The 23946-nt window shown below is 43.9% G+C and overlaps 2 protein-coding genes across 5 annotated transcripts in view; both read left to right on the top strand.

Moving 5' to 3' along the window:
• Nucleotides 1-11778, top strand: part of mtmr4 (myotubularin related protein 4) — a 38878-nt gene extending 27100 nt beyond the window's left edge. For all 4 annotated transcript variants that reach the window (XM_079171371.1, XM_079171370.1, XM_079171369.1 and 1 more), the window contains 14 exons: nucleotides 412-578; nucleotides 706-802; nucleotides 2297-2410; nucleotides 2519-2718; nucleotides 3348-3476; nucleotides 5257-5368; nucleotides 5860-6055; nucleotides 6205-6390; nucleotides 6766-6936; nucleotides 7281-7435; nucleotides 7621-9091; nucleotides 9251-9361; nucleotides 9513-9601; nucleotides 9966-11778. In XM_079171371.1, the coding sequence (XP_079027497.1) occupies nucleotides 412-578; nucleotides 706-802; nucleotides 2297-2410; nucleotides 2519-2718; nucleotides 3348-3476; nucleotides 5257-5368; nucleotides 5860-6055; nucleotides 6205-6390; nucleotides 6766-6936; nucleotides 7281-7435; nucleotides 7621-9091; nucleotides 9251-9361; nucleotides 9513-9601; nucleotides 9966-10143 (3376 nt within the window). In that variant the 3' untranslated portion in view covers nucleotides 10144-11778. The remainder of the gene's footprint in view (nucleotides 1-411; nucleotides 579-705; nucleotides 803-2296; nucleotides 2411-2518; nucleotides 2719-3347; nucleotides 3477-5256; nucleotides 5369-5859; nucleotides 6056-6204; nucleotides 6391-6765; nucleotides 6937-7280; nucleotides 7436-7620; nucleotides 9092-9250; nucleotides 9362-9512; nucleotides 9602-9965) is intronic.
• A 2811-nt stretch (nucleotides 11779-14589) lies between these two features.
• Nucleotides 14590-22360, top strand: ca4a (carbonic anhydrase IV a; the record flags this gene model as incomplete). The annotated part of the gene is made up of 8 exons (XM_079171214.1): nucleotides 14590-14716; nucleotides 18684-18728; nucleotides 19534-19698; nucleotides 19789-19934; nucleotides 20892-20984; nucleotides 21086-21152; nucleotides 21242-21405; nucleotides 22165-22360. The coding sequence occupies 8 exons, from the start codon at nucleotides 14590-14592 to the stop codon at nucleotides 22342-22344; spliced, it is 987 nt and encodes a 328-aa protein (XP_079027340.1). The 3' UTR covers nucleotides 22345-22360.
• Nucleotides 22361-23946: the final 1586 nt, after the last annotated feature.

The following is a 23946-nucleotide window of genomic DNA, read 5'->3' as shown; positions in this document are numbered from 1 at the left end:
GTGTCAAAATCTGTCCAGACAGACGGGCAGCAATATAAACATCTGGCAAAGTACTCACCACCACGGCTGTTGTAGATCGCACTACAGTCGGGGTCTTCAGGAGCACATTGTGCCATGATAACTGGCACTCAGACTCATAAGATGGAAACAACTCCAGCGTTGCTGGAAATTCTCTTGTGTTCATGGACATCTGACGTTCAAAATGAGGGAAGCCTTTAAATTCTCCGCAGCAGATGTGCCGTCAATGGTTTATCATCATTTGGCATCCACAATGTTACTCATGTTTCAAGGCTGGAATACATCTGAACAAATTATTTTTTCTTCTCAGTCCTCAATACATGAAGTTGAAACAAGATATTTAGTAGTTGGATTTTACGCATCTTTCTAATCTTCATGTTTGGTGCTCCACAGATGCCACTTTGCAACGTTCAAGCAATGCCAGGAGTGGGTCAAGCGTCTGAACCGGGCCAAAGCTCACCCGGCCCGGCTGGAGAACCTGTTCGCTCTGGCCTATCATGCCTGGTGTCTGGGAGGCAACGCTGACGACGAAGACCAGCACATTCATCTCTGTCGCCCAGGTCAGCACCCACTCACACACAACAATCACTATTGATCTTACATTTCTGAACTGGGATTTCTTATTTTGTTAAAATGTTGATATTCCGAAAATAATGTCCTCCCTCCATGCTCTCTCTGCGTGTGCAGGTGATCACGTGCGTCAGAGAATGGAAATGGAGGTGAAGAGGATGGGCTTCGACACACAGAACGTCTGGAGAGTGTCGGACATAAACTGCAATTTCAAGTATGTAACAGATACTTTACCATAAATAGAATGGCCCCTCTGTACAATGCTGTTACGATAAAGAGTCGTGATGGTCGTTTACAGAGTGAATGGTGAGGGACAGTGTTTCAAAGAGCTTTTTGAGAGCTGTGAAAGAGAGTAGGACTGCAATGAGGACACCGTAACTACAATATGTCCAACCTGAATAGATGACGAGCAGCCTGTGGGTACGTGTGTTGGCACATCTTAGCAATGTGTGACAGCCCTTAAATTACAAGAGTACACTTATTATTATACTCAGTCATTATTGTTTGATTTGGTGTAACTTACATTCACAGAGATTATTTTTGTCTCCAATGTCTATCGCGAATAGAATGTTCTTAAATCCATGAAATGGAGACAAAAACATCTTCTTATAACTCGTCTGAGAATCAAACATTTAATGGTGGCCATTTCTCAATGAAAAATGAAACTGGCTCCATTGCAACATTAGACTTCTTGTTTCCATGCCAAAGCATTATGGGTAATGTAGTTGCAAAACTTTCCCTAAAATTAAAGTACAACAAAGAACACAAGTATTCTTTGGTATTGACGTCCCTTAATGCTGCATTATCAATATTAGGTCCCAATGGCTACCCAGAGTCACCATTTAAAAAAAAAGTGTCAATGCTAAAAGCACTGGAAGTAGCTTATTCAGCAATTTATTAGTGAAACGACCATTGTGGAGGCGGATCAACAGTTTCTATGGACATTTTGATACACTTGACTTACTTTTGCTGATTATTCAATGCTCAATAGATTTGCAGTGGACTATTCCTTTTTAAAGGCCTTCAACAACTCGGGTCATTGTGTATACTGGCTCGCCTTTGTCTGACCTCTCAGGCCAGTAGCCCCCTCGCCAAGTCCAGTCTTTAACAAGAGCACGCACGCACGCACACGCACGAGTAAATGACATTGTAGCACTCACTCAAGCAGAAGTAATGCGGTGTACGTGTGTGTTCCTGTGTCTCCTTTGCTGTCTGGGCAAATAAATGCTCCAAAAAATAAAAAAAATGTCCGTCTGCTCGGAGGGCCTAAGAGAGCACATCCTGCTGGGGGAGAAAGAGACACAGGACAACTGGCTAATTAAACAAGCCGCAGCCTGCTGAGGCCCATGACTCAGCACAGTATCTCTCACTCTCACAGACGCACACACACTCTCACACACACACACTGTCTCTTCCCTCCGTAGACAGTCAGCAGGTGAATAGACGATGAAGAAAGTATCATGAGAGGATGAGTAGACCAGAGACGGATGGAGTCAGGCAGTCTCACTTTGTGATGTGTTCTCTGCGGGAGCTGAGAGTTCTTGATGAAGTAGGACCCTGAAAAACAAACTGCAGCTCAATGTCATCTATTTTCTCTTGGTTTGGGGAGTTGTTTCTTCTCTTCACTGAGCCTGGCTGTTTAATGTGTGCAGCAGTATCTACTGCATGTCATCTTTATGATATTGAGTCTTGTCCTTCTTGTCTACAGGCTGTGCTCCAGCTACCCACAGAAGCTTCTGGTTCCAATATGGATCACAGACAAGGAGCTGGAGAGTGTGGCTTCCTTCAGATCCTGGAAGAGGATCCCTGTGGTGGTCTACAGGTGGCTTTACTGTTACATGTTTTCAGAAATATGCACAGCAGAGTTTTCCTTTGCGATATGTACTCTTACTTTTTACTTGTTTACTGACTCTATAACCTTGACCTCCAGGCACCAGAAGAACGGGGCAGTGATCTGCCGATGCAGCCAGCCTGAGATCAGCTGGTGGGGCTGGAGGAACACCGATGACGAGTACTTGGTGACATCCATCGCCAAGGCGTGTCAGATGGAAACGGGAGCCAAGGGTACCTGTGGAGCACAAGGCTGCCGACAGCGTGGGGAAGCTCCCGACTCCTCCGATAGTGATTTTGGTAAAGCAGTTTGATTTATGGTTGCAGAGTCATGCATGCACCGTTAGAGCACTTAAGCTTTCATGACTGCATTCAAATTTGGCTGATAATGCGAAAATGTCCTTGTGACTCAGAACGAAGAACATAATTTCCATTATTTACGTGTCATTAATTTTCCTTACTTACAAAGTGGACTAACGACAGATAAAGATGCTAAACATAAATGCCAAGCAATACATTTTATTGTGGTTATTTTTCAAAGACGTCTTCGACATGCGTCTCATGAAGGTTTGTCACATCATGACTGGATGCACGACAACAGGCTGTAAGGAGAGTGGCAGCACCGAGTTTAGCTGCATCCTCAGAGGGAATGCTCGTCTCTCTCCGTGGTAGCTGTTGAAAGGGGTTTCTTGACTTGTGATCGGTACCTATAGCAACACTGTGGTTGTGCCATCAGGTGGAGATATTGATTTTCAGTAGGTTACAAATGGTCCGTTTCTGTTGATTATGCCCCTGGCACTTCTCCGATTTCCTCTTTCTGGTTTAATACTTTCTCTCTCTTCCTCTCCCCGGGAGATTCAATTCACATTAACGCTTTTCCACTCATACCAGTAAAAGTCACCTCTCTGTCCTCCCGCCTGTCTCTCCAGACTCGTCTCTGACGGGCGGCTCTGGCTGCGATGAAAACACTGTGCCACAGAAGCTGCTGATTCTGGATGCTCGCTCATACACCGCTGCAGTGGCCAACCGAGCCAAGGGCGGAGGCTGCGAATGTGAAGGTTAGTTAGTGCGACCAAACAATGTCGTAAACAATTGAATGAATTTTTTGCCTGAATGTGTTTTCAGGGCCAGATTTAGTGATTTGGTTCCTTAGGCAAACCCTGTGTTGCTTTACTTTTCACTCTTTCTCCAACTGGGAATGCGGGTAGAAGAAGAAATCAAAAGTAGAACTATTGACTTTAAATGGTAAAACCATAAGTCCGCACAGAAAAAGTCCTCCATTCAAATGTTTACTTCAAGTCAAGAGTAAAAGAGAGGCACAACGTACAATTTTCAGTTTGGGACTCCCGCTGCGATCGGTCCCTTGTAGGAAAGTTTTATAATGTTCTGGGATCGTTCGTTGGTAAAAAAATATATAGTTCAGGTTTTTGGGAAGTTGTTTTGATAATGTTCACAGGAGGTTGTTTAGGGTTAACGTCTGTTCAAGGTGGAGCTATCAATTCTAATATGATGTATATTAAAATATGCATCATATTTAAATTGTTATATTTTGTGAATCAAATCTGAATCTGCAGTGTAACCAGTAACATTTCTCTGTCCGGTTCAATTCAACTTATCTTGTACAGCCGACATCTGTACACGTGCAACATCCTCTGTCCCGGGACCCTCACAAAAAACTCAACAACCCCAAAAACAACCCTTTAAACAACTCTTTAACGGGGAGAAAAAAAGTAAACCTTAGAGAGCAACAGAGGAGGATCCTCCATCAGGATGGACAGACGTGTGATAGATGTCACGTGTACAGAATGAACAACACAACAGAGTTACAACACATTCAATGCATATGACAGAAATGATTCATATGAGAGTAGTAAGCAGAATAATGATGGAAAAATTATGACTACTAATAACAGCAGCAGTGGATATAATAGAATAGCAATGATAACAAAAGCAGTAATGTTATCGGCAACAGCAACGCTACTACTAATGATAGTAGTAGTGGGTAAACGTAGTAGTACAATGTTTTCCTCTGAAGTCAGTAGTAAGGTTTACAGCTGAGTTGCATATTTTGAAGTTATCTGGGGGCCTTTTGTAGTTACAATAGGAACATAATTAAATGTTTGTTTTTATATCTAAACAAACAAACTATATGAGTTTGAGGACATTGTATTCGGGGGCCCAGGTTGCCTACCGTGTATAACGGTAAAGTCTGGTCTTTCTGACCTTGAGTTGGGTGTGTTTTGGAAATTGTATTGCTCAGGACCCAAGGAAGTGAAGTGAAGTGTTGAGTGAGGATCAGTTTGTGTGAGCCATTCTCGAGAAAGCTGAAACCACAGGCAAGGCATTCAGCCCGTTCAGAACAGGCATCTTTTCAACGGGCACTGCACCAGTACATGCAGTTCTCTGTTTCTTTTGCCATCAAAAGTGTGTGGCACCTAAAAACATTCCAACTCCCGGCAGTCCTACAATGCCTCTGGATCTTTTTTATAGAGGTCGATCTCTTTAGAGGCCAAAGTATGAGTAGGTAAAGTTGGTCTGTGCTGCTTCTGATCACGAGTCTATTTAAGAAAGTGCTGCTCGGTCCTGGATTGTAAACAGTAGCCTCGCTGTGCACGATGCCAAACTTAATGTGAATGTTTGACATAATGATATTCAGAAAGCAAGTGATTGCTGCCACCAATGACTCACTCTCACTGCTAAAAAACCTGAATGTCACATTTAAGTGAGATAATGAAATCACCACCAAAAGAAAGCACCATCATCTGAACCCATTATGCTAATAACACGAAGCCTTGTTTATGTCCTCATCAGAGTTGTTTGTTGTTTGTTTGTTTTTAGAGTACTACCCCAACTGCGAGGTGATGTTCATGGGGATGGCCAACATCCACGCCATCAGGAACAGCTTCCAGGCTCTGAGGACCGTCTGCAGTCAGATCCCGGATCCAGGAAAGTAAGTCGATCTGTTTGACCTTCATCTCCCCCTTAATGGCTTCACCTCACAGTAAGGCAACACCACGCAGAAATGGGAACGCTGCCACCATCCAGTCCCATTCCTGCGGAGGTGCCAGCTGTCTGTCTGTACACACTGACAGTGGATACGTGTATAAAGCATTTCCATCCGTGTGTTTTTGCATCGCCGACTGTTTGTGTGGTTGTATGTAAAGCACATAGGTTAACCCAGCTGCTATGATGTCACACCAGGTTATTTTAAGACTTGATGTTATTCTGATGGTGTGTCATGATGTAGGGAGGCCTCCGTAGATATAGGTCAAAGGTATCCTCCTCCTAACCCCATCAGCCCGACAACCCAGAGTAACCTAACCCTGGGTTACCATAGCTGATGTATGCATGCAGTATCTAGGCTCCAGATCACTTCAGTTGGGACAGGCTCTGTACTTATCGATTTGTACTTATCTAATCAGTCACCTCTGGTGTTTCCAGCTGGCTTTCGGCACTTGAGAGCACCCGTTGGCTGCAGCACCTGTCCGTCATGCTGAAGGCAGCCACTCTGGTGTGTTCTGCGGTGGAGAGGGACGGCCGTCCTGTCCTGGTGCATTGTTCGGACGGGTGGGACCGCACACCCCAAATTGTAGCCCTCTCCAAGGTCCTGCTCGACCCCTACTACAGGACATTAGAGGTGAGTGTCTGCTCTTTTATAAGTGTCCATTGTGAGTCGGACAATGTTATTGGATTACATTGCTAAATCATTAGAGTACTCTCTTAAGTATAGTTTATGTTGCACTGTAATATCGTCACCTTCAGTACTGACTGCCGTGTCGTCCACAGGGCTTCCAGGTACTTGTGGAGACTGAGTGGCTGGACTACGGTCATAAGTTTGGGGACCGCTGTGGCCACCAGGAGAACGCTGACGATGTCAGCGAGCAGTGTCCCGTCTTCCTGCAGTGGCTGGACTGTGTTCACCAGCTGCTCAAACAGTTCCCCTGCCTCTTTGAGTTCAACGAGGCCTTCCTGGTGGGTGGTAGCAAAACACTATATGGATTATGTACATCTTCATTTTGTGACTATTTCACATATAAACGTCAATGTGTGAGAGGCATGTTGCTAGGCATTCCATGAAACCATCTTTAAAGACGCAATACATGTAATAAATTAACTTTTACATTATGAATGAGTTTTTGCATTCCATTATAATCCTTGAGCCATTGCCTCAAGTTGCAGAAGTGCGAACCAACACTCTAATTTTGTAACAAGCTAATCGTGTTGTCAGTTGGCAATGTTCCACGACAATCAGCTGTTACACTGAATTGACGGATCACTATCAAACCTTAAGGAATGTAAATCATTGCCGTTGTGAAAGGTCTGACTTCATGCTCCACGTGTGTTCAGGTCAAGTTGGTGCAGCACACGTACTCGTGTCTTTACGGGACCTTCCTGTGCAACAATGCTCGCGAGAGGGAGATGAGGAACATCTACAAACGCACCTGCTCGGTGTGGTCTCTGCTTCGCAATGGAAACAAGAACTTCCAGAACTTTCTCTACATCCCCAGTCATGATATGGTACCTACGACTGTCCTTATAATGTTGTTGTACTATTCCTTTTAGACGATCATTCATTTGTAGAAACAACTGTAGGTGGCCTCCTACTTCCTTAAAGGAACAGTGGTATTAATGATTAATGCACAGTATGACTGAATTTTCACTTTCATTCTCAAACTGTATATTTAATCAAACTCACTTGGAGTTTGATCATATGCCACCATAATCCTCTGTGAATGATTTCTCAGACTGGTCATAATTCTCCACCCACAGCAGCGGTAGAACAGGACTATGAAAGTAACAGGCACCATCATTACTGTATGTTGACCTTCTGGGATTGTCCCTGTCACTTGTTTGTCTGCCAGGTGCTGCAGCCAGTGTGCCACACACGAGCATTACAGCTGTGGACAGCTGTCTACCTGCCCACCTCGTCCCCCTGCACCGCTGTGGACGATTCTATGGAGCTCTACCTCCCCCCAAGTGTCACAGGAGATGAACTCACCTCCCGGTCCCTGGACAGGTGTGTTGGTTTGATGCAAATCGGATCGGTTACATAGTATCTGTACTCTCTGGCATTAGCGGTCTCTACAGAAATAAATTCAAATATCCCTCATGTTACAGAGAGCCAGACTGCCCTCTACAGTCCCACACAGAGAATTGCAATAGATGAAAAAATAAACCCTTCATCTATTTTCTGACTTCCAGACTTCCCAAGACCCGCTCCATGGACAACCTGCTATCAGCTTTTGAGAACGGGATGCCCCTGACACGCACTTCCAGCGACCCAAATCTCAATAAGCACTGCCAGGAGGGTCGCTCTGCCCCCGAGTCCTCCCCAGCCATGGAAGAAACCTCTGCGCACGTCTCTGATGAGGTTGAACCTGACACTGGACTGGACAGCAGTGAGGGGGAACCTCTGCAACAGAGTCCTGCCAAGACCCCAGAGGGTGTCCCGGGTGCAGAGGGCTGTGAAGACGCAGTGGAGGAGCCCTGTCTCACCACACAGCCCCTGCCCTCTCTACCCCTCTCCCCGGTCCTTCTCAGTGAGGACGTCGCACTCTCTCACACTCCCTTCCCCACTCCTGTCCTTCAACAGGCTTTGCCCCAGATCACTAACCCTCCACTCCCTCCACCCCCGCTGGAGGCTGAGAGCCCCCGTAGGACTGCTGAAAGCACCACGTCACCCACTCACAGGTCAGAGCCCTGCTTACCGCTCCCCTGCAAGGGCACCGAGCCTGCAGCCACAGCACCCACCTTGCTGCTTAACGGCCATGCTGACGGCCAAGCAAACGGCCTCCCAGAACCTGCAGACCTGCTGGATCTGAAGCAGCAAGCACCACTCCTTCTCATGGAGGACTCCACAGAGACTCTCACAGGTGAGGGAGAGCTTCCCCCCACCCTGTCGCCCACAGTGAGCCAGGACCTCACCGAGAAGAAGTTTAATGAGGAGGAGGAGAAGCCTGAGGCCCAGGTTCAAACCCAGAAGGAGAAAGGGGACATGAGGACAGACGTAGGGAAAGGAAAAGAGCGCGTGTTGACAGTTGCAGTAGCTCCTGTAGACTGTAACCAGGTAGCACCTCGCCACCTGATCCCTCAGAGCCCACTCACAGACCTGTCCCTGCTCGGCTCCCACTGGGAGAGCGTCCAGGGTCTGGTACAGTCTGCCTGCAGCAGTGCCAGTCACTATGGCGCCAGCCGGGCCCTGCAGCACAACACTTACCAGAGCCGTCGGCTTGCCAGTAAGCTGCTCCGTTCCCAGGGCTTCGCCATCGCCAACGGGTCCCAGTGCTGCCGCAGAGAGGCTCTCGGTTATCCCAGCAGCCCTCTGCAGGCTGGATGGCTGTCTGCTGCCAAGAGTGCAGGCTACACCGGCCTGTGTGGCTCTGCTGCCGCTGCCCTCAACAGCTACTCCCTGGTGGGTCATCAGCTCCTGCCTGCGTCGTACTCCTCGCCCTCCGCTTCCAGCTCCCCTCCCCCGCCCCCAGCGTACCTCGATGACGACGGGCTTCCGGTGCCCATGGATGCCGTGCAGCAGAGACTGCGGCAGATCGAGGCCGGCTACAAGCAGGAGGTGGAGGTGTTGAGGCAGCAGGTGCGACAGCTGCAGATGAGGCTGGAGAGTAAACAGTACAGTACGCCTCCCTCGGAGCCCGACATCGACTATGAGGACGACATCGTGAGTAGCTTTTTCAGTGATGACAATAATGACAGACTGTCCAGTGCTAGCAGCTCAGCTTCTGCAGCGTTTGCAGATGTTTACTTTTGATCCTCAGGAAGTGTTGTCTCTCCTCACATTGCTGTCTGTCACCTGAGCTCGTCTTCTCTCCGTTCTCAGACCTGTCTGCGAGAGTCGGACAACAGTAACGAGGAGGATTCTCTGTCGACCCACAGTGAGGACCGTCTTTCTGAGGGCAGCTGGGATCGAGTGGAACCCAAGGACACAGAGGTCAGTGTGCTTTAGTGCTTCAATGCCTAAAACCATTTCTATCTCAGCCCTTCACACCTTCCTTCTTTCCCCTCACCTGCATGCCTGGGAGCACCTCCTTTTACAGCACTGTTCTGATAAGAGATGTCTGTGTGTCTGTGTGTGTGTGTAGGTCACGAGGTGGGTGCCTGACCACATGGCCTCCCATTGTTTCAACTGTGACTGTGAGTTCTGGATAGCCAAGAGGCGTCATCACTGCAGGTGGGGCTTCACTGTGGTTTACTTGCATATATAAACACAAAGAATCTCAAATGAAGAAAATGAAAATATGTCCGTGTGTTTCTACATTAGTGGTGTAACGGTTTGTTGTCGAGCCGTATGGCTCCCCCCCCACGGTTTGGCACACATGTGAACCGCGGATGAATTAACAGTTTACACAGAATTACCCTTGTCAAAGGTTATTTCTTGTATTTAGTTTGAAACCCAGGCATCTTATAAACTAGCCTACTGTATCAGTAGCTATTGGTGCACCCACACTAACATCACAATTCATTTTGTTCTGCAACCGGGCCTGACTGCTGAGCACAGAATTATTACTAACTTCCTTTGTGCTCTTCATCTTCAGGAACTGTGGCAATGTGTTCTGTAAAGACTGTTGTCACCTGAAGCTGCCCATCCCAGACCAGCAGCTGTATGACGCGGTGTTGGTCTGCAACACCTGCCACGACCTGCTCCTCGAGGCCCGCACCCGCGAGATCCGCAGCCAGCAGCTTAAGAAGGCCATGGCCACAGCCTCCAGCTGAGAGAAGTGTTGCGTAGCATGGCCCGCCTCGGCTCTGTCCTGCTCCTTTTGGACTGATTAGCTGAGCGCCCCGTTGTAACCCCAACCTGCTGTGGTTTTGACTGCAGGGGGGGGGGGGGAAAGGGGGCGGGGAGCTGCAGGAAATTCTTGCTCTTTGGGAGGCTCTGTTTGGGAGCGTTGATGCTCTGTGAAGACTGTCTGAAAGGCGAGGAGGAGGAAAAGGTGTGAGATGGAGGTGTGTCAGCGGGGGAGGTTTTCCTTTTAGAACAAAACCTCCTGTTGGAAGACATTTTCAGCCTGCAGCACTGAGGCGTCGAGTGGCCTCCACACAGCTCCGTCCTCTAGCGGTGCCCGGTCCGAGACACATCTCCAACCTGTCCACCCCATTAGAGTCACGCACCTTTAGTACCAAACACCTGCACCCTCCTTATAGACACTGTCTCGTACTTCAGAGGACAATCTATCACCCTTCCACGTGTCGGGGACTCCAAAGCCTTTACCTGTACTACTGGAGGCTTTCAACTTTAAAAGAAAAAAAAATTGCTGCTACAGTATTTAAAAGTCTAATTTTGTATTCTTATTTTGTGCACTACTAGCTGTCGTGTTTTTGAGGGAATTTGAGACCAAACTTGAGCAAAAGGGAGAAATCTGCTGTTTACTTAGTCATTGCATTGTTTTCTTGGAGCCTGAATGTAATATGTAAATGGATAACTGGATCGAGTTTATGTTCTCGTGCATTTGGTGGGTCGTATATGTGTTCATTGCTGCAATGTGTTTTCAAAATTATGTATATGCACAGTCAACGTGGTTCCGTCTTTATCAATGCTTTTCTCCAGTATAGCCATGTCGTGGCATTCGACGCTCTGAGGGATGTGTGTGGACCGACCGATGCGGTGTTTGTTTGTTTCGTGGGAAGTGTGCTGGATGTGTAATGAGGAAGAGAACAACATATCGTTGGGCAAAGAAGATTTCTGTAATATCTACTTCTAAAGTGAGAATATTACATCTGAAGGTACTGTGGGTATTCTGTGATGTGACAGAGATGTGTGAATGAATGGCTTGGTGTCCACATGAAGCTTGATGTCCATCTGACTGACTCCTGCTCACATGAACTGGTGGTGAAGACTGAACAAAGTGCTTTAGTTTCTTCTGTTTAGGGGAGTTTGGCCACAGTCCGCTTTTAAAAAGATGCGTTTGTGTCTCCTGGTTGTTCTTCGAGACAATAGTGCCATATTACGTTCTGTCTAATTTTAAAGCCTTTTTTTTTTCTTCCTCTGGATGGCAGCAGGTTTCTAATTGGCCACCTATCTCTATGTTTTAATGGTACAGATAGTTAGCAGCTTAATTGAGACAACTAAAGATTAACAGATGGTTCGGTTTGATAATGAGGCTAACCGTTTTAATGGAAGATGGGATGTCACTGAGTTAGTTAAACCTGTGTGATTTTCCATCGTCTAATATTTGGGATTTTTTCACACGGTGTCCATGAAGTCAAAATCTTTAAGAGGAACTCAGAACTGTAACATACAGAGTTTTCTGATCCGTAGTGGGGGCTAAAACATGTCACTTAATGAATAATTGTTGTAAAGAAATGCACTGTAAAAGTTAAATCCCATGGGTTAAAATAAAAGATTATATCGTGGATCTGTTGTCTGTCTTGTTTATTTTTTACAGCGCTCTGGGAATGGTGTTCAAAGGGTTTAGGCATGTAGTGTGCACTCTTTTTGTCCAAAGTGATAAAACCAAAATGTCATTGCCAGCAAATCAGGCGATAAGGCTGAAAAATCATAATAATCCAGGACAATTAAGAGGTCCAAACACACTGAATGCCCCGGTGTATGATAGCAGGTGAGTATGACTGAAAGAACAAAACAATAACAAACGGGAGACAAACACCAATGAGTTGAGTGAAAGTGTATGAGGAAAAAGTGAAAGGAATCTGTGCGACTGCTAAAACTCTCAAATTAAAACTAAAATGCGAACTTTGTGCTCAAGTATCATCAAATCAATGAAAACAAATCCGTCTAAATGATTTAGACTTTTTTTTTTACTTTTCACTGAACTACCTGACCACTAGAGTCAGTAGTTACTGTTCAGAATGAAACATGATCAGTTTATAAAGTAGTGTTGGCAAACTACGCTGTGACTTTTTTCAACATAGTGTACTATACAATGACTTTTTGACGAACTAAACTAGGATTTTGTTTTGACTTATTTCTCCTTTAACATAATATACTTTGACTTTTCCTCACGTTTGTCAACAAACAATAGTATTACTTTTTTGACTGTTAGAACCAACTCAAAGGCTGCACAATTAATGAGACAGAGTGTAAAAGTAATAAATGCAAACATTTATTTTAAGGACACCATTTACGAAACATGGGTAAACTCCACTAGCACAAGTAAACATAACCAGCTTCAATTCAGCGTGGAAGCTGTCTGACATGTGAAAAGGGCCCCGTCACTCGCTGCCAAGACATACCCTGGTAGCCCAGTGTCTAAATGTTCATGCTATACAATTTGAGAAATAGGCTAAAGATCTTGACAATCTACTGTGTAACAGTCTGTCTGATTTCATTTTGCCCTACAGAAAATGACCTGATCACAGGTCATGCACTCGGTTCTGCTAGGAACCCTCTAATGTGCTCTAGAACTGGCTCAAATAAGAAGGGTTCCTCCAGAAGCACAAAAGTGCTTCTGGAGCCCACTGTGGTGGTCAGAAGTTGCCGCAGGAGCTTATTGGTTGTTGGAGGTTCTTCTGTATGTAAAGGACTTCTTGAAGCTTCTAAAGATATTTTTAAGTTCCTCCCTATTGGATATTTGAGACACTTAGTTTCAACAGTTTACCCTGTACCGATTAGTAGTACTGATTATATGTCATATTGATGGTAATGAGCACATAAAATGTGATGCTCTCCTTTTCGGTGAATAAATGACTCAAAAGTATATCAGGTAGTTAAAGTAAGCTCCACCTCTACCCGTTAAAACATGAAGATGCTGCTTACATTGTGTGAACTGTAGTTTAAGTAAAGGATGTGAAAACTTCTTCCAGCACTGCATTAAAGAAAAACACCACCAATGCTTTCCCTCCATTTGTCCACTAGATGGAGCTGTTCTATCAAAGGTAATGCAAGGCTGCACGTGGGTGTTGGACCACAAGGAGACCTTCAGCAGAGCAAATCAAGACACCATTGCATGATCTCACAATCATGGGTTTCTTTTCTCCGGTAAAGGATGTAAAGTTCCTCTTTCATATGAATCAATTTCCTTTCCTGAAAAAGGGGAAGCTTACATGTGATAGTTTTATTACCGCACACACCCACACACACACACTACATTAATCCAAGACACATCATCACGCACCATCATGTCCTCAGGGTCATCTCCCCAAGAAGAGTTACGCAAGCTAATTCGTGTTTTTAACAGGAAATTCTACCAGTGTCCCTTACTGTACTTACGGAACTTTTCAGTAGAAAAAGTTGAGAGATGATGAGATGTCTTTGCAAAGTGTTGCACTGACTCACAGGTTTTTCTCAATCGGGTGAATTGGGCGTGAAAATAACCCTTTTTAAAGATCTCAGGTGAAAACCACAGAACTGTATTTTGAATTGCGGTGAAGATCCCAGATTTTCTCATGATACCAAATATGTTTTAGAATTTCAAATGTGTATTAAAAGTAACTAAGTATAAGTGCTTTCCCCAGTACAATCTGAGGTACTTGAGTATTTCTATTTAATGCCCTTCGACACTTCAGAGGGAAATATTTTGACTTTTTACTGCACTACTTTTATCTCAAGGCCAGTTGGTTATAAGATGCATTATAATAGATTAGTTGTTAAACCCACCATCACCGAGTAACGTTGTATATTAATACATAAATGATATTTATCCAATACACACTTCATACGTGTTGTTGCTAATACTTCACTAATAATGTTCCTTTGCAAAGCGTGCTACTCTAGATGACATATAGCTTCAATAAAGATCCGGAACAAGCTGACACAGGATATATCAAGTACTGTTCATGACGGTGTGAAATACAAGGACCTTTCTAACCTTAAATGTAAAGGAACAAGAGGAAGTAAGAGATGAAGAAGTTCAGTCCACTAATAATAATAATATTCATCTTTTTCCTCACAGTTAATCCTCTGAGAGCCACCTTGAGTTACTTGTGGAGCAATGAGCTGCCCCGCATAGATGATTAACTCCTTCAGATTCCCCTCAGTGCCATGTCTACCTCCCCAATCACCAGGATGCATTTCTATCAGTGACTAGTGGTTTTTATTAGATTTGGCTTCTGCACACCAGGAGCCCATTGATGGGCACCCTCATTGGCGCTCTTATCAGTAAAGAGAGCTTTATCAGAGATGGTGCCCAAAGGGGGAGGGGCCACACTTTCTTTCCTGTCGGGGTATGGCGATGGTTAAGTATAAGACCCCCTGCAAGAATGCGATCACACTGGAAAAAACAAGTCATTGTGTTGCCTTCGCTCGGCCGAGTCAGCTCCAAAATGCAGCAACTAATCCTGCCCGTTCTCCTGGCATCGTTTTGGACAACCTGCACAGCAGCAGGAGGTAAGTCTGCTTTCTTTTCATGGACAAATATGTCAAACAACTGGAGGTTTCCTTTACATTTCATTTGCCACAGTAAAGGTCCTACAGAAATTGGTTAATTAACTGAATCAAGAGATATTTATCCTATAATATTACTAGGAGATGAAATGTGTCTTTTTATAGGTTTCTTATATTTCTGATCAAAATCTGTGAGCTGTGTCATCTAGGAATGCAAGTGATTGATTATCAATATCTGAATGTATGTAAGCTACTTAATTCCTAGTAACACTGAACAATACATGTAATGAATGAATACATCAGAGAGCTTTTCAATGAGACAAGAATGATGAAGTTGCTTTTTTTTTTTTTTTTTTTTACCAGTTTTTCCAACTATTCAATTAGAAAGTTGATCTACTGCGGAATCCTGAGCATTTAAAAAGACAGACATCCAAAAATAGATCCAGAAAGAGAAAGAGCTCCCCACATGAAAGAGAGGCTCGCTCCGCGCCAAAAGCGCCTGCGTGACGCTCTCCACATACACACCTGCTCTGTCCAAAACACTGCTGTGGCACCCCGCAGCCCTCCTTATGTCCGACATTCTCATCTGAAACTTGCATTTTCACCACCGGCAGATAGGATTCAGAGATCCTGTATCAACTGAGCCAAAAAACAAAACAAAAAAAAGCTGGCAGATCTGACCGAGCCGAGATTCCCTCAGTGCCACTGTGGTCCGGACACCTCTCGCTCTATAATCATTCATCTTTCTCTCTCTCTCTCTCTCTCTCTCTCTCTCTCTCTCTTCTCTCTCTCTCTCTCTCTCTCTCTCTCTCGTGCACCTGCTCTGATCCACGCTGAGCCAATGACGGCCGGTTGCGTCCTCGTTGCCGCAGAGAGACGCGTCGAGCTGCGCACCGCCAATGTCTCCAAATTCTCAGCAGGTGATTCTGAGTCGATCATTTCAGAGACAAGATCCCTGAGGTTTGGCACCAAGACTAATTGGGTGAATTAGCACTAACGACTGGAGTGACGGAACCCTTTTGGTCCGTGCAATCAGTTATCAGTCATCGGTTAACTGGAAGAAAACGTCACAATCGCTCCCCTGATGACTTTTCCTTGTGAATTCCAAATACATCATTCCGTCTGCCTTTGAAATATAAATAAATTATGATTTCTGATCCATGTTGCGATACTCGGAATGCTGTGAAGTCCAATCAAGCCATTTTAAGAGAGACATGGTTAACATGGCTTTATCTTTGAGTTATGTAATGACCCTTTATTTTCCTTGCGCTATAACTGAACATGTTCATGGTATGGATTTAGAGATTTTTGAGACAGAGCAGCAGTTCATATCGCACTGAAACTATTAAACACACTATGGCCCATTAGGTAGGCTATGTGATGCGCCGCTCCGCGTGCTCCTTCATGCGTTCTGCGCCTCCTCGTGCACGCTGAGAGGAGCACCTTCCAGCGCTGCAGCGCGAGTCTGTATAGTTGTTCGGTATATTTCATTAGCAAACACCCGCAGCTAGATAGAAAGCAGAAAAGAAATCAGACTCCTCGGTTTTTTGTTTAGGGGGGGCGGGGAAGACTACATGGACTGGCAGATCAGCCTAGATCTCTGCTTTTCCTTTGAACCGTGTTTTCATGTGAAACGCAGCGTCCACGGTGCAGAGTTTATGTCTGGCTCAGACAACACAATGACATGAAAAGATCCGTCTCCACGGCACGCATTTGCGTGACGTTTCCACTGCGGTCGACGTGCCGGGCTGATGTGGCCTATTTGTTTTCATTTCGCCTCCTTTTGTTTCCTCGACAGTATTTCCTCAGCTCGCTCTCTTGACAAACTTCTCGGATCCATTGAAACCACATTCATATTGTGCACATGCTCTGCGCCGCGCAGGAGATCAAAGCCCAGCACCGATTGGTCAAGAATTGTGCGGACAGTAATCTGATTGGCTGAGATAAAAACAAGTGACGATGAGCCACACAATATATTTCTACTAACAGATCGTGATGGACGAAGTATTCCGATCCATTACGTAAGTAAAACGAACAATACCACACTGTGAAAATACTCGTATACAAGTAAAAGGGTGACACAAAGCAGTGGGCTAATTCATGTTTAAGTAATTAGTAATTAATGAGTTGTTACTGAGCTAGTTTTGGAATAACTCATAAAAGTAGTCTGGGGAATCATATTATTTAACCATTAGCTCAATACCTGTAAGTCAATCGTAGTCTGTTTTAACTAATCTTGTTCTAGTCCTCCATTAGGAATTAGTAGGAAAGTACTTGTTAATGAGTCATTCCTCATTTGCCCCTCATTCATTTCTCAATGAACTAATCATTAGCTACTCTATTACATTTGATTAGAAGTTACTCATATTAACTGGTTCACTGGCAGTTAGTTCCTCATACCTTAATGTAAAGTGTTGCCAGAAAAAGTCCTGTACTGAAAAGATTACTTCAGTAAAAGTATTTTAAGTTTGCTAAATGTAGGCTACAAAAGTACTCTAATGCGGAGGATTGTAGTGTTACACCATTCGGCCTATTTCTGTTCATAGAGCTGTAGTTGGTGATGGTGGAACTTAATTTAACAAAAATTGTAATTCCTGACAGTTAGTTGAATTTATAGCTGTACATCATATTCTATGAACTCATATGTTTCGTATGAAATATTTTAATAACGTTTTGCCAAATAAATGCAATGCAGTAAATATTTCAATATGTTCCCAGTGAAATAGAAGTAGAAAATGGCATAATATAAAAATACTGATGTACCTTTAATTTGAAGTAGCATGCTTGAATAAATGTACTTTCCACCACATCAACCATGAGCAAACATGTGGCCTCAACGCAGATTTCTGAGTACAGAGTGACACATTTGCACAGCTACTGCCCATGCTGTCAGACCATGTAGGCAAAAGTGAGTGAAGATTTGAAAATAAAAATAATCTTTTAATACCCTCAGCCACCAGGCAGTAGTCACAGAGCAATACGAGATGTTTTTTTTCCTCTGCAGCATTTTAGGTTCCACTCACACACATGCAAAGCCTGCAACAAGAATAAGACTATAACACTGATTTAAAGAAATCAGCATCTCTGTATTTACTGCAACCAGTGTAGTGAATGATGGCACCAGTGAAGACAATCTGAAACACCTGCCAAAAACAAAAAAAATTGATGTTTATTTTCAGTACCCATTATCATGCTAGAGCAGGAGGAAACGGCTTACCAACACGGCAAAGAAACCAAACACTGACTTCCTTCACAAACACCGGGAGAAGCCACCGGTGGAATAAGAGAGCGGGAGGCCCTCCTCCTATTCTTTCAATGGCATGTGTGTTTTTCATAAATATTTCATTTGTGAGATAGCTGCAGATATTTGTCTCTCAGTATGGGGTGGAAACATGCAAACCAATTGTGAAATATTAATAATCACTCAGTCAAACATGTGAGAATGGGACCTCGCTGATGCAAAAGATTGGCTCTGTGTTTATTCTGATATAGCACGGAAAGATAAAGCTCAAACGGCAACTTTTTTGTGAATAGGAAGACAATTCCGGTGTATTAGGGGTTTTTGTATGGCCGGGAATAACAGTCAGGAGCCAATCCCATACATAGGAGAACAATTCACTGTTTGCAATAAGGGGAAAATAATTATTAATAATAAAAGGACATGTTTGTAAAAACACAAATAATCCAGCTTGACAGTTATCAGTGATTATTCTAAGAAGAAACATCGCATTCTGCCCTCACAATAGGCTGAGGCTTGTTGGTGTCAGAGGTTAGCAGTGCAGGCTGACTGTGTGTGTGTTTGTGTGTGTGTGTGTGTGTGTGTGTGTGTGTGTGTGTGCGTGCGTGCGTGCGCGCCTGTGTGTGTGTGTGTTGTGATCTTTACATTATTTGCTTTTGACATAAAATCTTAAACTTGACGTTTGCTAGATTTTTTCCATGACAATCTATTTTTTAATTTTCTGTGTTTCAGATTGGTGCTATCAGTCCCAGTTCACCTGTGAACATCAATGCAATGGTAAGCTTAATAAATACAAAAAGTGTAACATTATTTGATCATAAAAATAACTATGTATATGGTACTTTTCAAAAGCAAGTTACAAAGTGCTTCACATAGGACGTAAATCCAACAGATGTAAAGTGCAATAAAACACAAGCAATTAAACTAAAGAGCAAATTAAATTAAAAAGAACAAATGCAGGAAAAGCACAGAATAGAACAATTTCAGAAAACGCTATTAGAGAATAATGTGTTTATAAGAGGATAAAGAGCTCACCAGCCTGAATGCAGGTGGTTTCCGAAGCCGAGGGGCCTTGACTGAAGAGGCTCCTCTGGACTTGGGAATTACTAATAGAGACATACCAGAGATCTAGGGCTCATATGGGGTTAGTAAGTTAGAAATGTAATCAGGAGCCTCTAAAAAGTACAGGTATGTAGAGATGCTAAGTATGAAGAATTTAGAAAAAATGTAAAATCTGAACCTAAAATAACTTCTGGTTTATTGGAGTCTAACCAAAAGAAGTTCTGAGAACTTCTGTAAGACAGACGTATAGTTTGCTCAGTTGCAAAATTGATATGATGCTTTTGAAATAATGGATCTAAAGGTAACAAACTGATGAAGATCTCTAAAATATAACCAGATATGCCAACTAACATTCAACTACAATCAAGTGATCATCTGTATGAAAAGCAGGTCGATCAATAAAACACGTTGAGCCTATGGCTCCTCAAAGAAGATCATTACGAACCCTGATGAGTGCCGTCTCGTTGCTATGACTTCCTCTAAAACCAACAGTCCAACTTAGGTCTTTTTCTTGTTTTAGGGCCAGACAATTGGAACCACGCCCACAGCGACTGTGCAGGAAGAAACCAGTCGCCCATCAACATCGTCACCAGGAAGACTTTGAAAGACGAGCGGCTGACTCCTTTCCAGTTCGACAACTACCAGCAGATCTTCAGAGGCACCATCAAGAACAACGGCCACTCGGGTGAGCACATTTTCCATTTTCCATCAGATAGCCATCAGTGCTGTGGAGCTGTTGTGTGACGTCTTTATGCCCGATGCGTGCCCACTCCAGTTCAGGTTGGAGTTCCTCACCTGAGCACCATCTCAGGTGGAGACCTACCGACCAACTACAAGGCTGTGCAGTTCCACCTGCACTGGGGCAACAATGGAGGGCCGGGCTCCGAACACACCATCGATGGGGAGCAGTATCCCATGGAGGTACCTCAACCTTACCATACAAAACACACACACACATCCCGTCTTCAGTGAAGTTGTTAACTGAAGCTGTTAAAGGTTTGCTAATGCTTAACAGCTGGAAACTCACCAGAAAAACAAACCAACAGTTTGAACTAGGATCATAAAAAGGCATCATAAATTGAACGTTTTAAATATGTATGTGAATATACTGTAAATCAAAAGGGAAAGGCTGGTGATGTTCTATATTTTTCCTATTAAAAGACCAAGACCGTGCATTAGTCCGTCCCTCAGTACTTCCCGACCTCTCTCTACCGTGTCTGTAGCCCATTCATTCCTACTCAAGACATAAATCTTTAAAAAACATGCCACAAATACATAGCTGTTGTTTTTTCAAATAGTTCCCTGGACACTGAATGTTTCTCAAATAGGAGTAAATAGTGCATTTGTTACAAACTATTTTCGTGCTTGTGAGTATTTACAGCAGCAGGATGTTGTATGAAGGGCCGACTCTCAAAATAAACACATTCCCAGTGTTTAAAGGAACATGTCACCCAGTTTTATGATGTGGCATATTGATATCTTATTATTATTAATAGGTATTTTTAAAACAATGGAGCTCTATACACACACAGACTTGTTAGTAGGATAAATTAATTACTGGCTTTGGGCTTTTTGTGGAATTTGTGGACAATATATAAAATCACCAGACTTATCCTTTAAATAGTCAAAAATACTGATTGGGCTATTCAACTTATTTTCTATGGGTACGTTTTTGATAAAGAATTGATAAACATTGACTTATATCTGAGGTGTCCACATCTATTGTTAGAGTAGGAAGTATGCTCAACAAATGTAGCAATGTCTGTAAACTGATAAAATCTTGACTTTTCTTATGGGTCCCATTTATAATAGGATTCCACACACACTGTAAAAAATGATTGTGAAACAGCTGTAACATCAGTAATTGTGTCTCAACAGCTGCACATCGTTCACATGAAGCACCATTACACTGATCTGACAACAGCACTAGCAGACCCGCAGGGAGTTGCAGTCCTTGGGTTCTTCTACGAGGTAATCATATTGATGACCGTATTGAAATCAAACTGCTACGACTGTACAGACCTCAAGTCGGTATGAAACTGTGTTGAAATGTGTATATCTACAATTCTCAGAGGTCCAAAAGTGCAAACCGGAAGTACGAGCCCATCATCAACGCTCTGCAAAGCATCAAAGCTGCAAGTACGTACTGAGGTTCAAAATAACCAACTTAAGACATGGCTGCACAGCGGTGCTGCTAACATTTTATCTGTGGTTGTTTCTGTTTTCAGATGGAAATACGTCTTTGCATTCAGTCTCCCTGGCACAACTAATCCCACCTGAGCAGAATCTGACAACCTATTACCGCTACATGGGCTCTCTCACCACCCCGGGGTGCACCGAGGCTGTGATTTGGACCTTGTTTGAGAATCCCATCCCTCTGAGCATGGAACAGGTCAGGATCATAGACCAGATAAAGTGAAGGAATGCAAGGAGATTTTAAAAACATTTTGAAATGCCCTCTCTGTCTTTTGGTTATACGATACAGGTTCTGACTTTCTGTTAAAACTACAGCCATTGAAAGTTTCCGGTGGAGAAGTATTTAGATCCTGTACTAAGTATACACAATTCTAAAAATTACTAGATTAATGAGGTGTTGAAGAACAAAAAACAAAGCTCTGTCACACAAGTTTGTATTCTTTTTGTTTGTACTGTTCTCTACATTTCTACAGCTTTCTACATCTATTTTTTTATTAGAAATACTTAATTATTTCACCCTCTGTGGGCCTCCATTGAAGTATTTAAAGGGGGGATGTGTTGGAATTTGGTGGAACTCAGACATCTGAAATTTGACAAGGGGCCCCAACTAGACACTGCTCTTTTGTAAGCGGTCGCATAACATCGGGTAACCACTGGTTAACAATGAATGGTGTTTCATAAGCATTCGTGTTCTTGTGTAGAGTCTTAATCAGTAAAGCAACTTGTAATTAAAGCTGTCAGATAAAAGAGCAAAACTATAAAGTGGCACAAAATTGAAATACTCAAAGTACAAGTGCTTCAATATTGTATGGTATGAGTAAATGTACTTGTTACATTCTGGAATGTACAAGTTCAGAAAAAAAAACTATTATCGGGCTCAGTCAAATGACACACCTTGATAATCCCTTTCCAAATTCTGGAGCATAACATTTGTGTTTCTCTTCTGTTCCTCCAGCTGCGGGCGTTCTCTGAGCTCAAGTTCCACGACGGAAAGCAGATGGTGGGCACCTTCAGGCCGGTCCAGCCCCTGAACGGTCGGCAGGTGTTTCGATCGGGAGGCGCGGTGATCCTGGCCAGTTCCGCCCTCCTACTGGCCGCCATCGCCGCGGCCTTGGGACTGTCCCAAACCAACTAGAGCGAGACATCCCGTGCTGCACTGCGACATCCATGAATACAAAATGTTCTGTGTCTCTCCTCAGCTGAACCCTGGTTCGTAACATCTTCACCGCATGGCTGCTAAGATGACCGACCGTGTCGTAGTGCAGGCATGACTCACCTGGTGTTCCCTTACAACACAAATGACAAAGGCGTTCGAGGAACGTCTTACGAACTGTGCTGTGAGGGTTTGATCAGCATTCATGCATGCGTAGTGAAGCAGTAGGTCTCATTTCAGAGTTATGAATGTGCCATAAAGCAGCTTATCAAGCACTCAAAGTGACAACTGAACTGAAACTTAACATCAGATCCTGTAGTCATGCCCTCATTTTTCCACACAGCATCATCCTCTGAAACGCCAGCACACCCTTGTACACTTTAGACCTCATCCTCCTTGTCCAATGTCAGGTAAATTTAGTCTCTGCTTCATGTTGGTGCGAGTAGCCGATGGTTTGCGCTCCGAGTGCCAATGTCAGCCCCATGACCTGCCACGTGATGCGCTGTTCTCAGTGGGGCATGTGAACTATTAATAGCAGAACCGAGTCAAATAAACACGCTCCATTTCAAAGCCAGTGGTCAAAAGGAGTCAGCAGTTTGACATTTCTTTCAAAGTCCAGGAGCACACAGCACGGCCATCAGGTGAACGCCACGCAGCCACTCAGTCAGCAGTTGGTTTGAGGAAGCCCGGGGGGGGGGGGGTGGGGGGGTCTTGCCTTTCCCCACGGGAATCCAGTATCAGGAGCAGAGCTGCAGTCTATTTCCTCCCAGAGTCAGAGGCTACCGACACCTGAGACAAAGATGCAGAGATGCAAACGCTATCAAGTGAGGGACAGTCTGGTTTCAGAGGGATGAGGGAGCATCGGCAGAGCGAGAAGACGGCGAGACTTTCGAGAATCAAACGCCACTCATCGTTTTTCAAATCAACGTCATTATTTTCATGCATCTCAAAACACACGCATGAATCTGCATGTCCCGATGTTCCTAATGAGCTAAGTGTACATGGCCGCTGGAGTGAAGCTGCACGCACATAAACCGTGTTCGCCAAATTCATACAGACACACCTCAGGCACCCCATTTCTCATTTTTGACCCGTGAAGTTCAGTGAGCTTGTCTTGAGAACATGTGACTGTGTTCATGGTTTGTGTTACAGGGTTTCGGATGCACTGAATGTTATCGACTGTGAATCACACCCCACTGAGTTCTCACTCATTTATTCAAGAGGACTCGTTATGTATTCTAGCGAGAGATCTGTGCAATTTTCCAGAAGGATTTGTTGTGATGATCGAAAAAGGAATCTGTATATTTTCCATGGTTTGATAAGGCATCGAGTTACATTTCTATGCTGTGTCATTGTACACATGTATTTATGTACTGAATGTGTATATTGATATGAGACGTACAGTTATTGTTATTTATGTATTGCGAAGTTTATCTATAGTGCTGAATGCGAAAACATATATGAAGCATCAAGTTGTTCATGAGCAATCAACTTTACTAATGTTGTAATGCTTGAAAGTATCATGGCGAATGTGTTCTGACTGAACAAAAGAATAAACTACGTACATGCCTTTTTACTGACGGA

Source organism: Pholis gunnellus (genome assembly GCF_910591455.1).
Source record: "Pholis gunnellus genome assembly, chromosome: 13".
Classification (NCBI taxonomy): Eukaryota; Metazoa; Chordata; class Actinopteri; order Perciformes; family Pholidae; genus Pholis; species Pholis gunnellus.
Note: the sequence above shows the minus strand (reverse complement) of the source record. Positions and strands in the feature narration are given on the sequence as shown.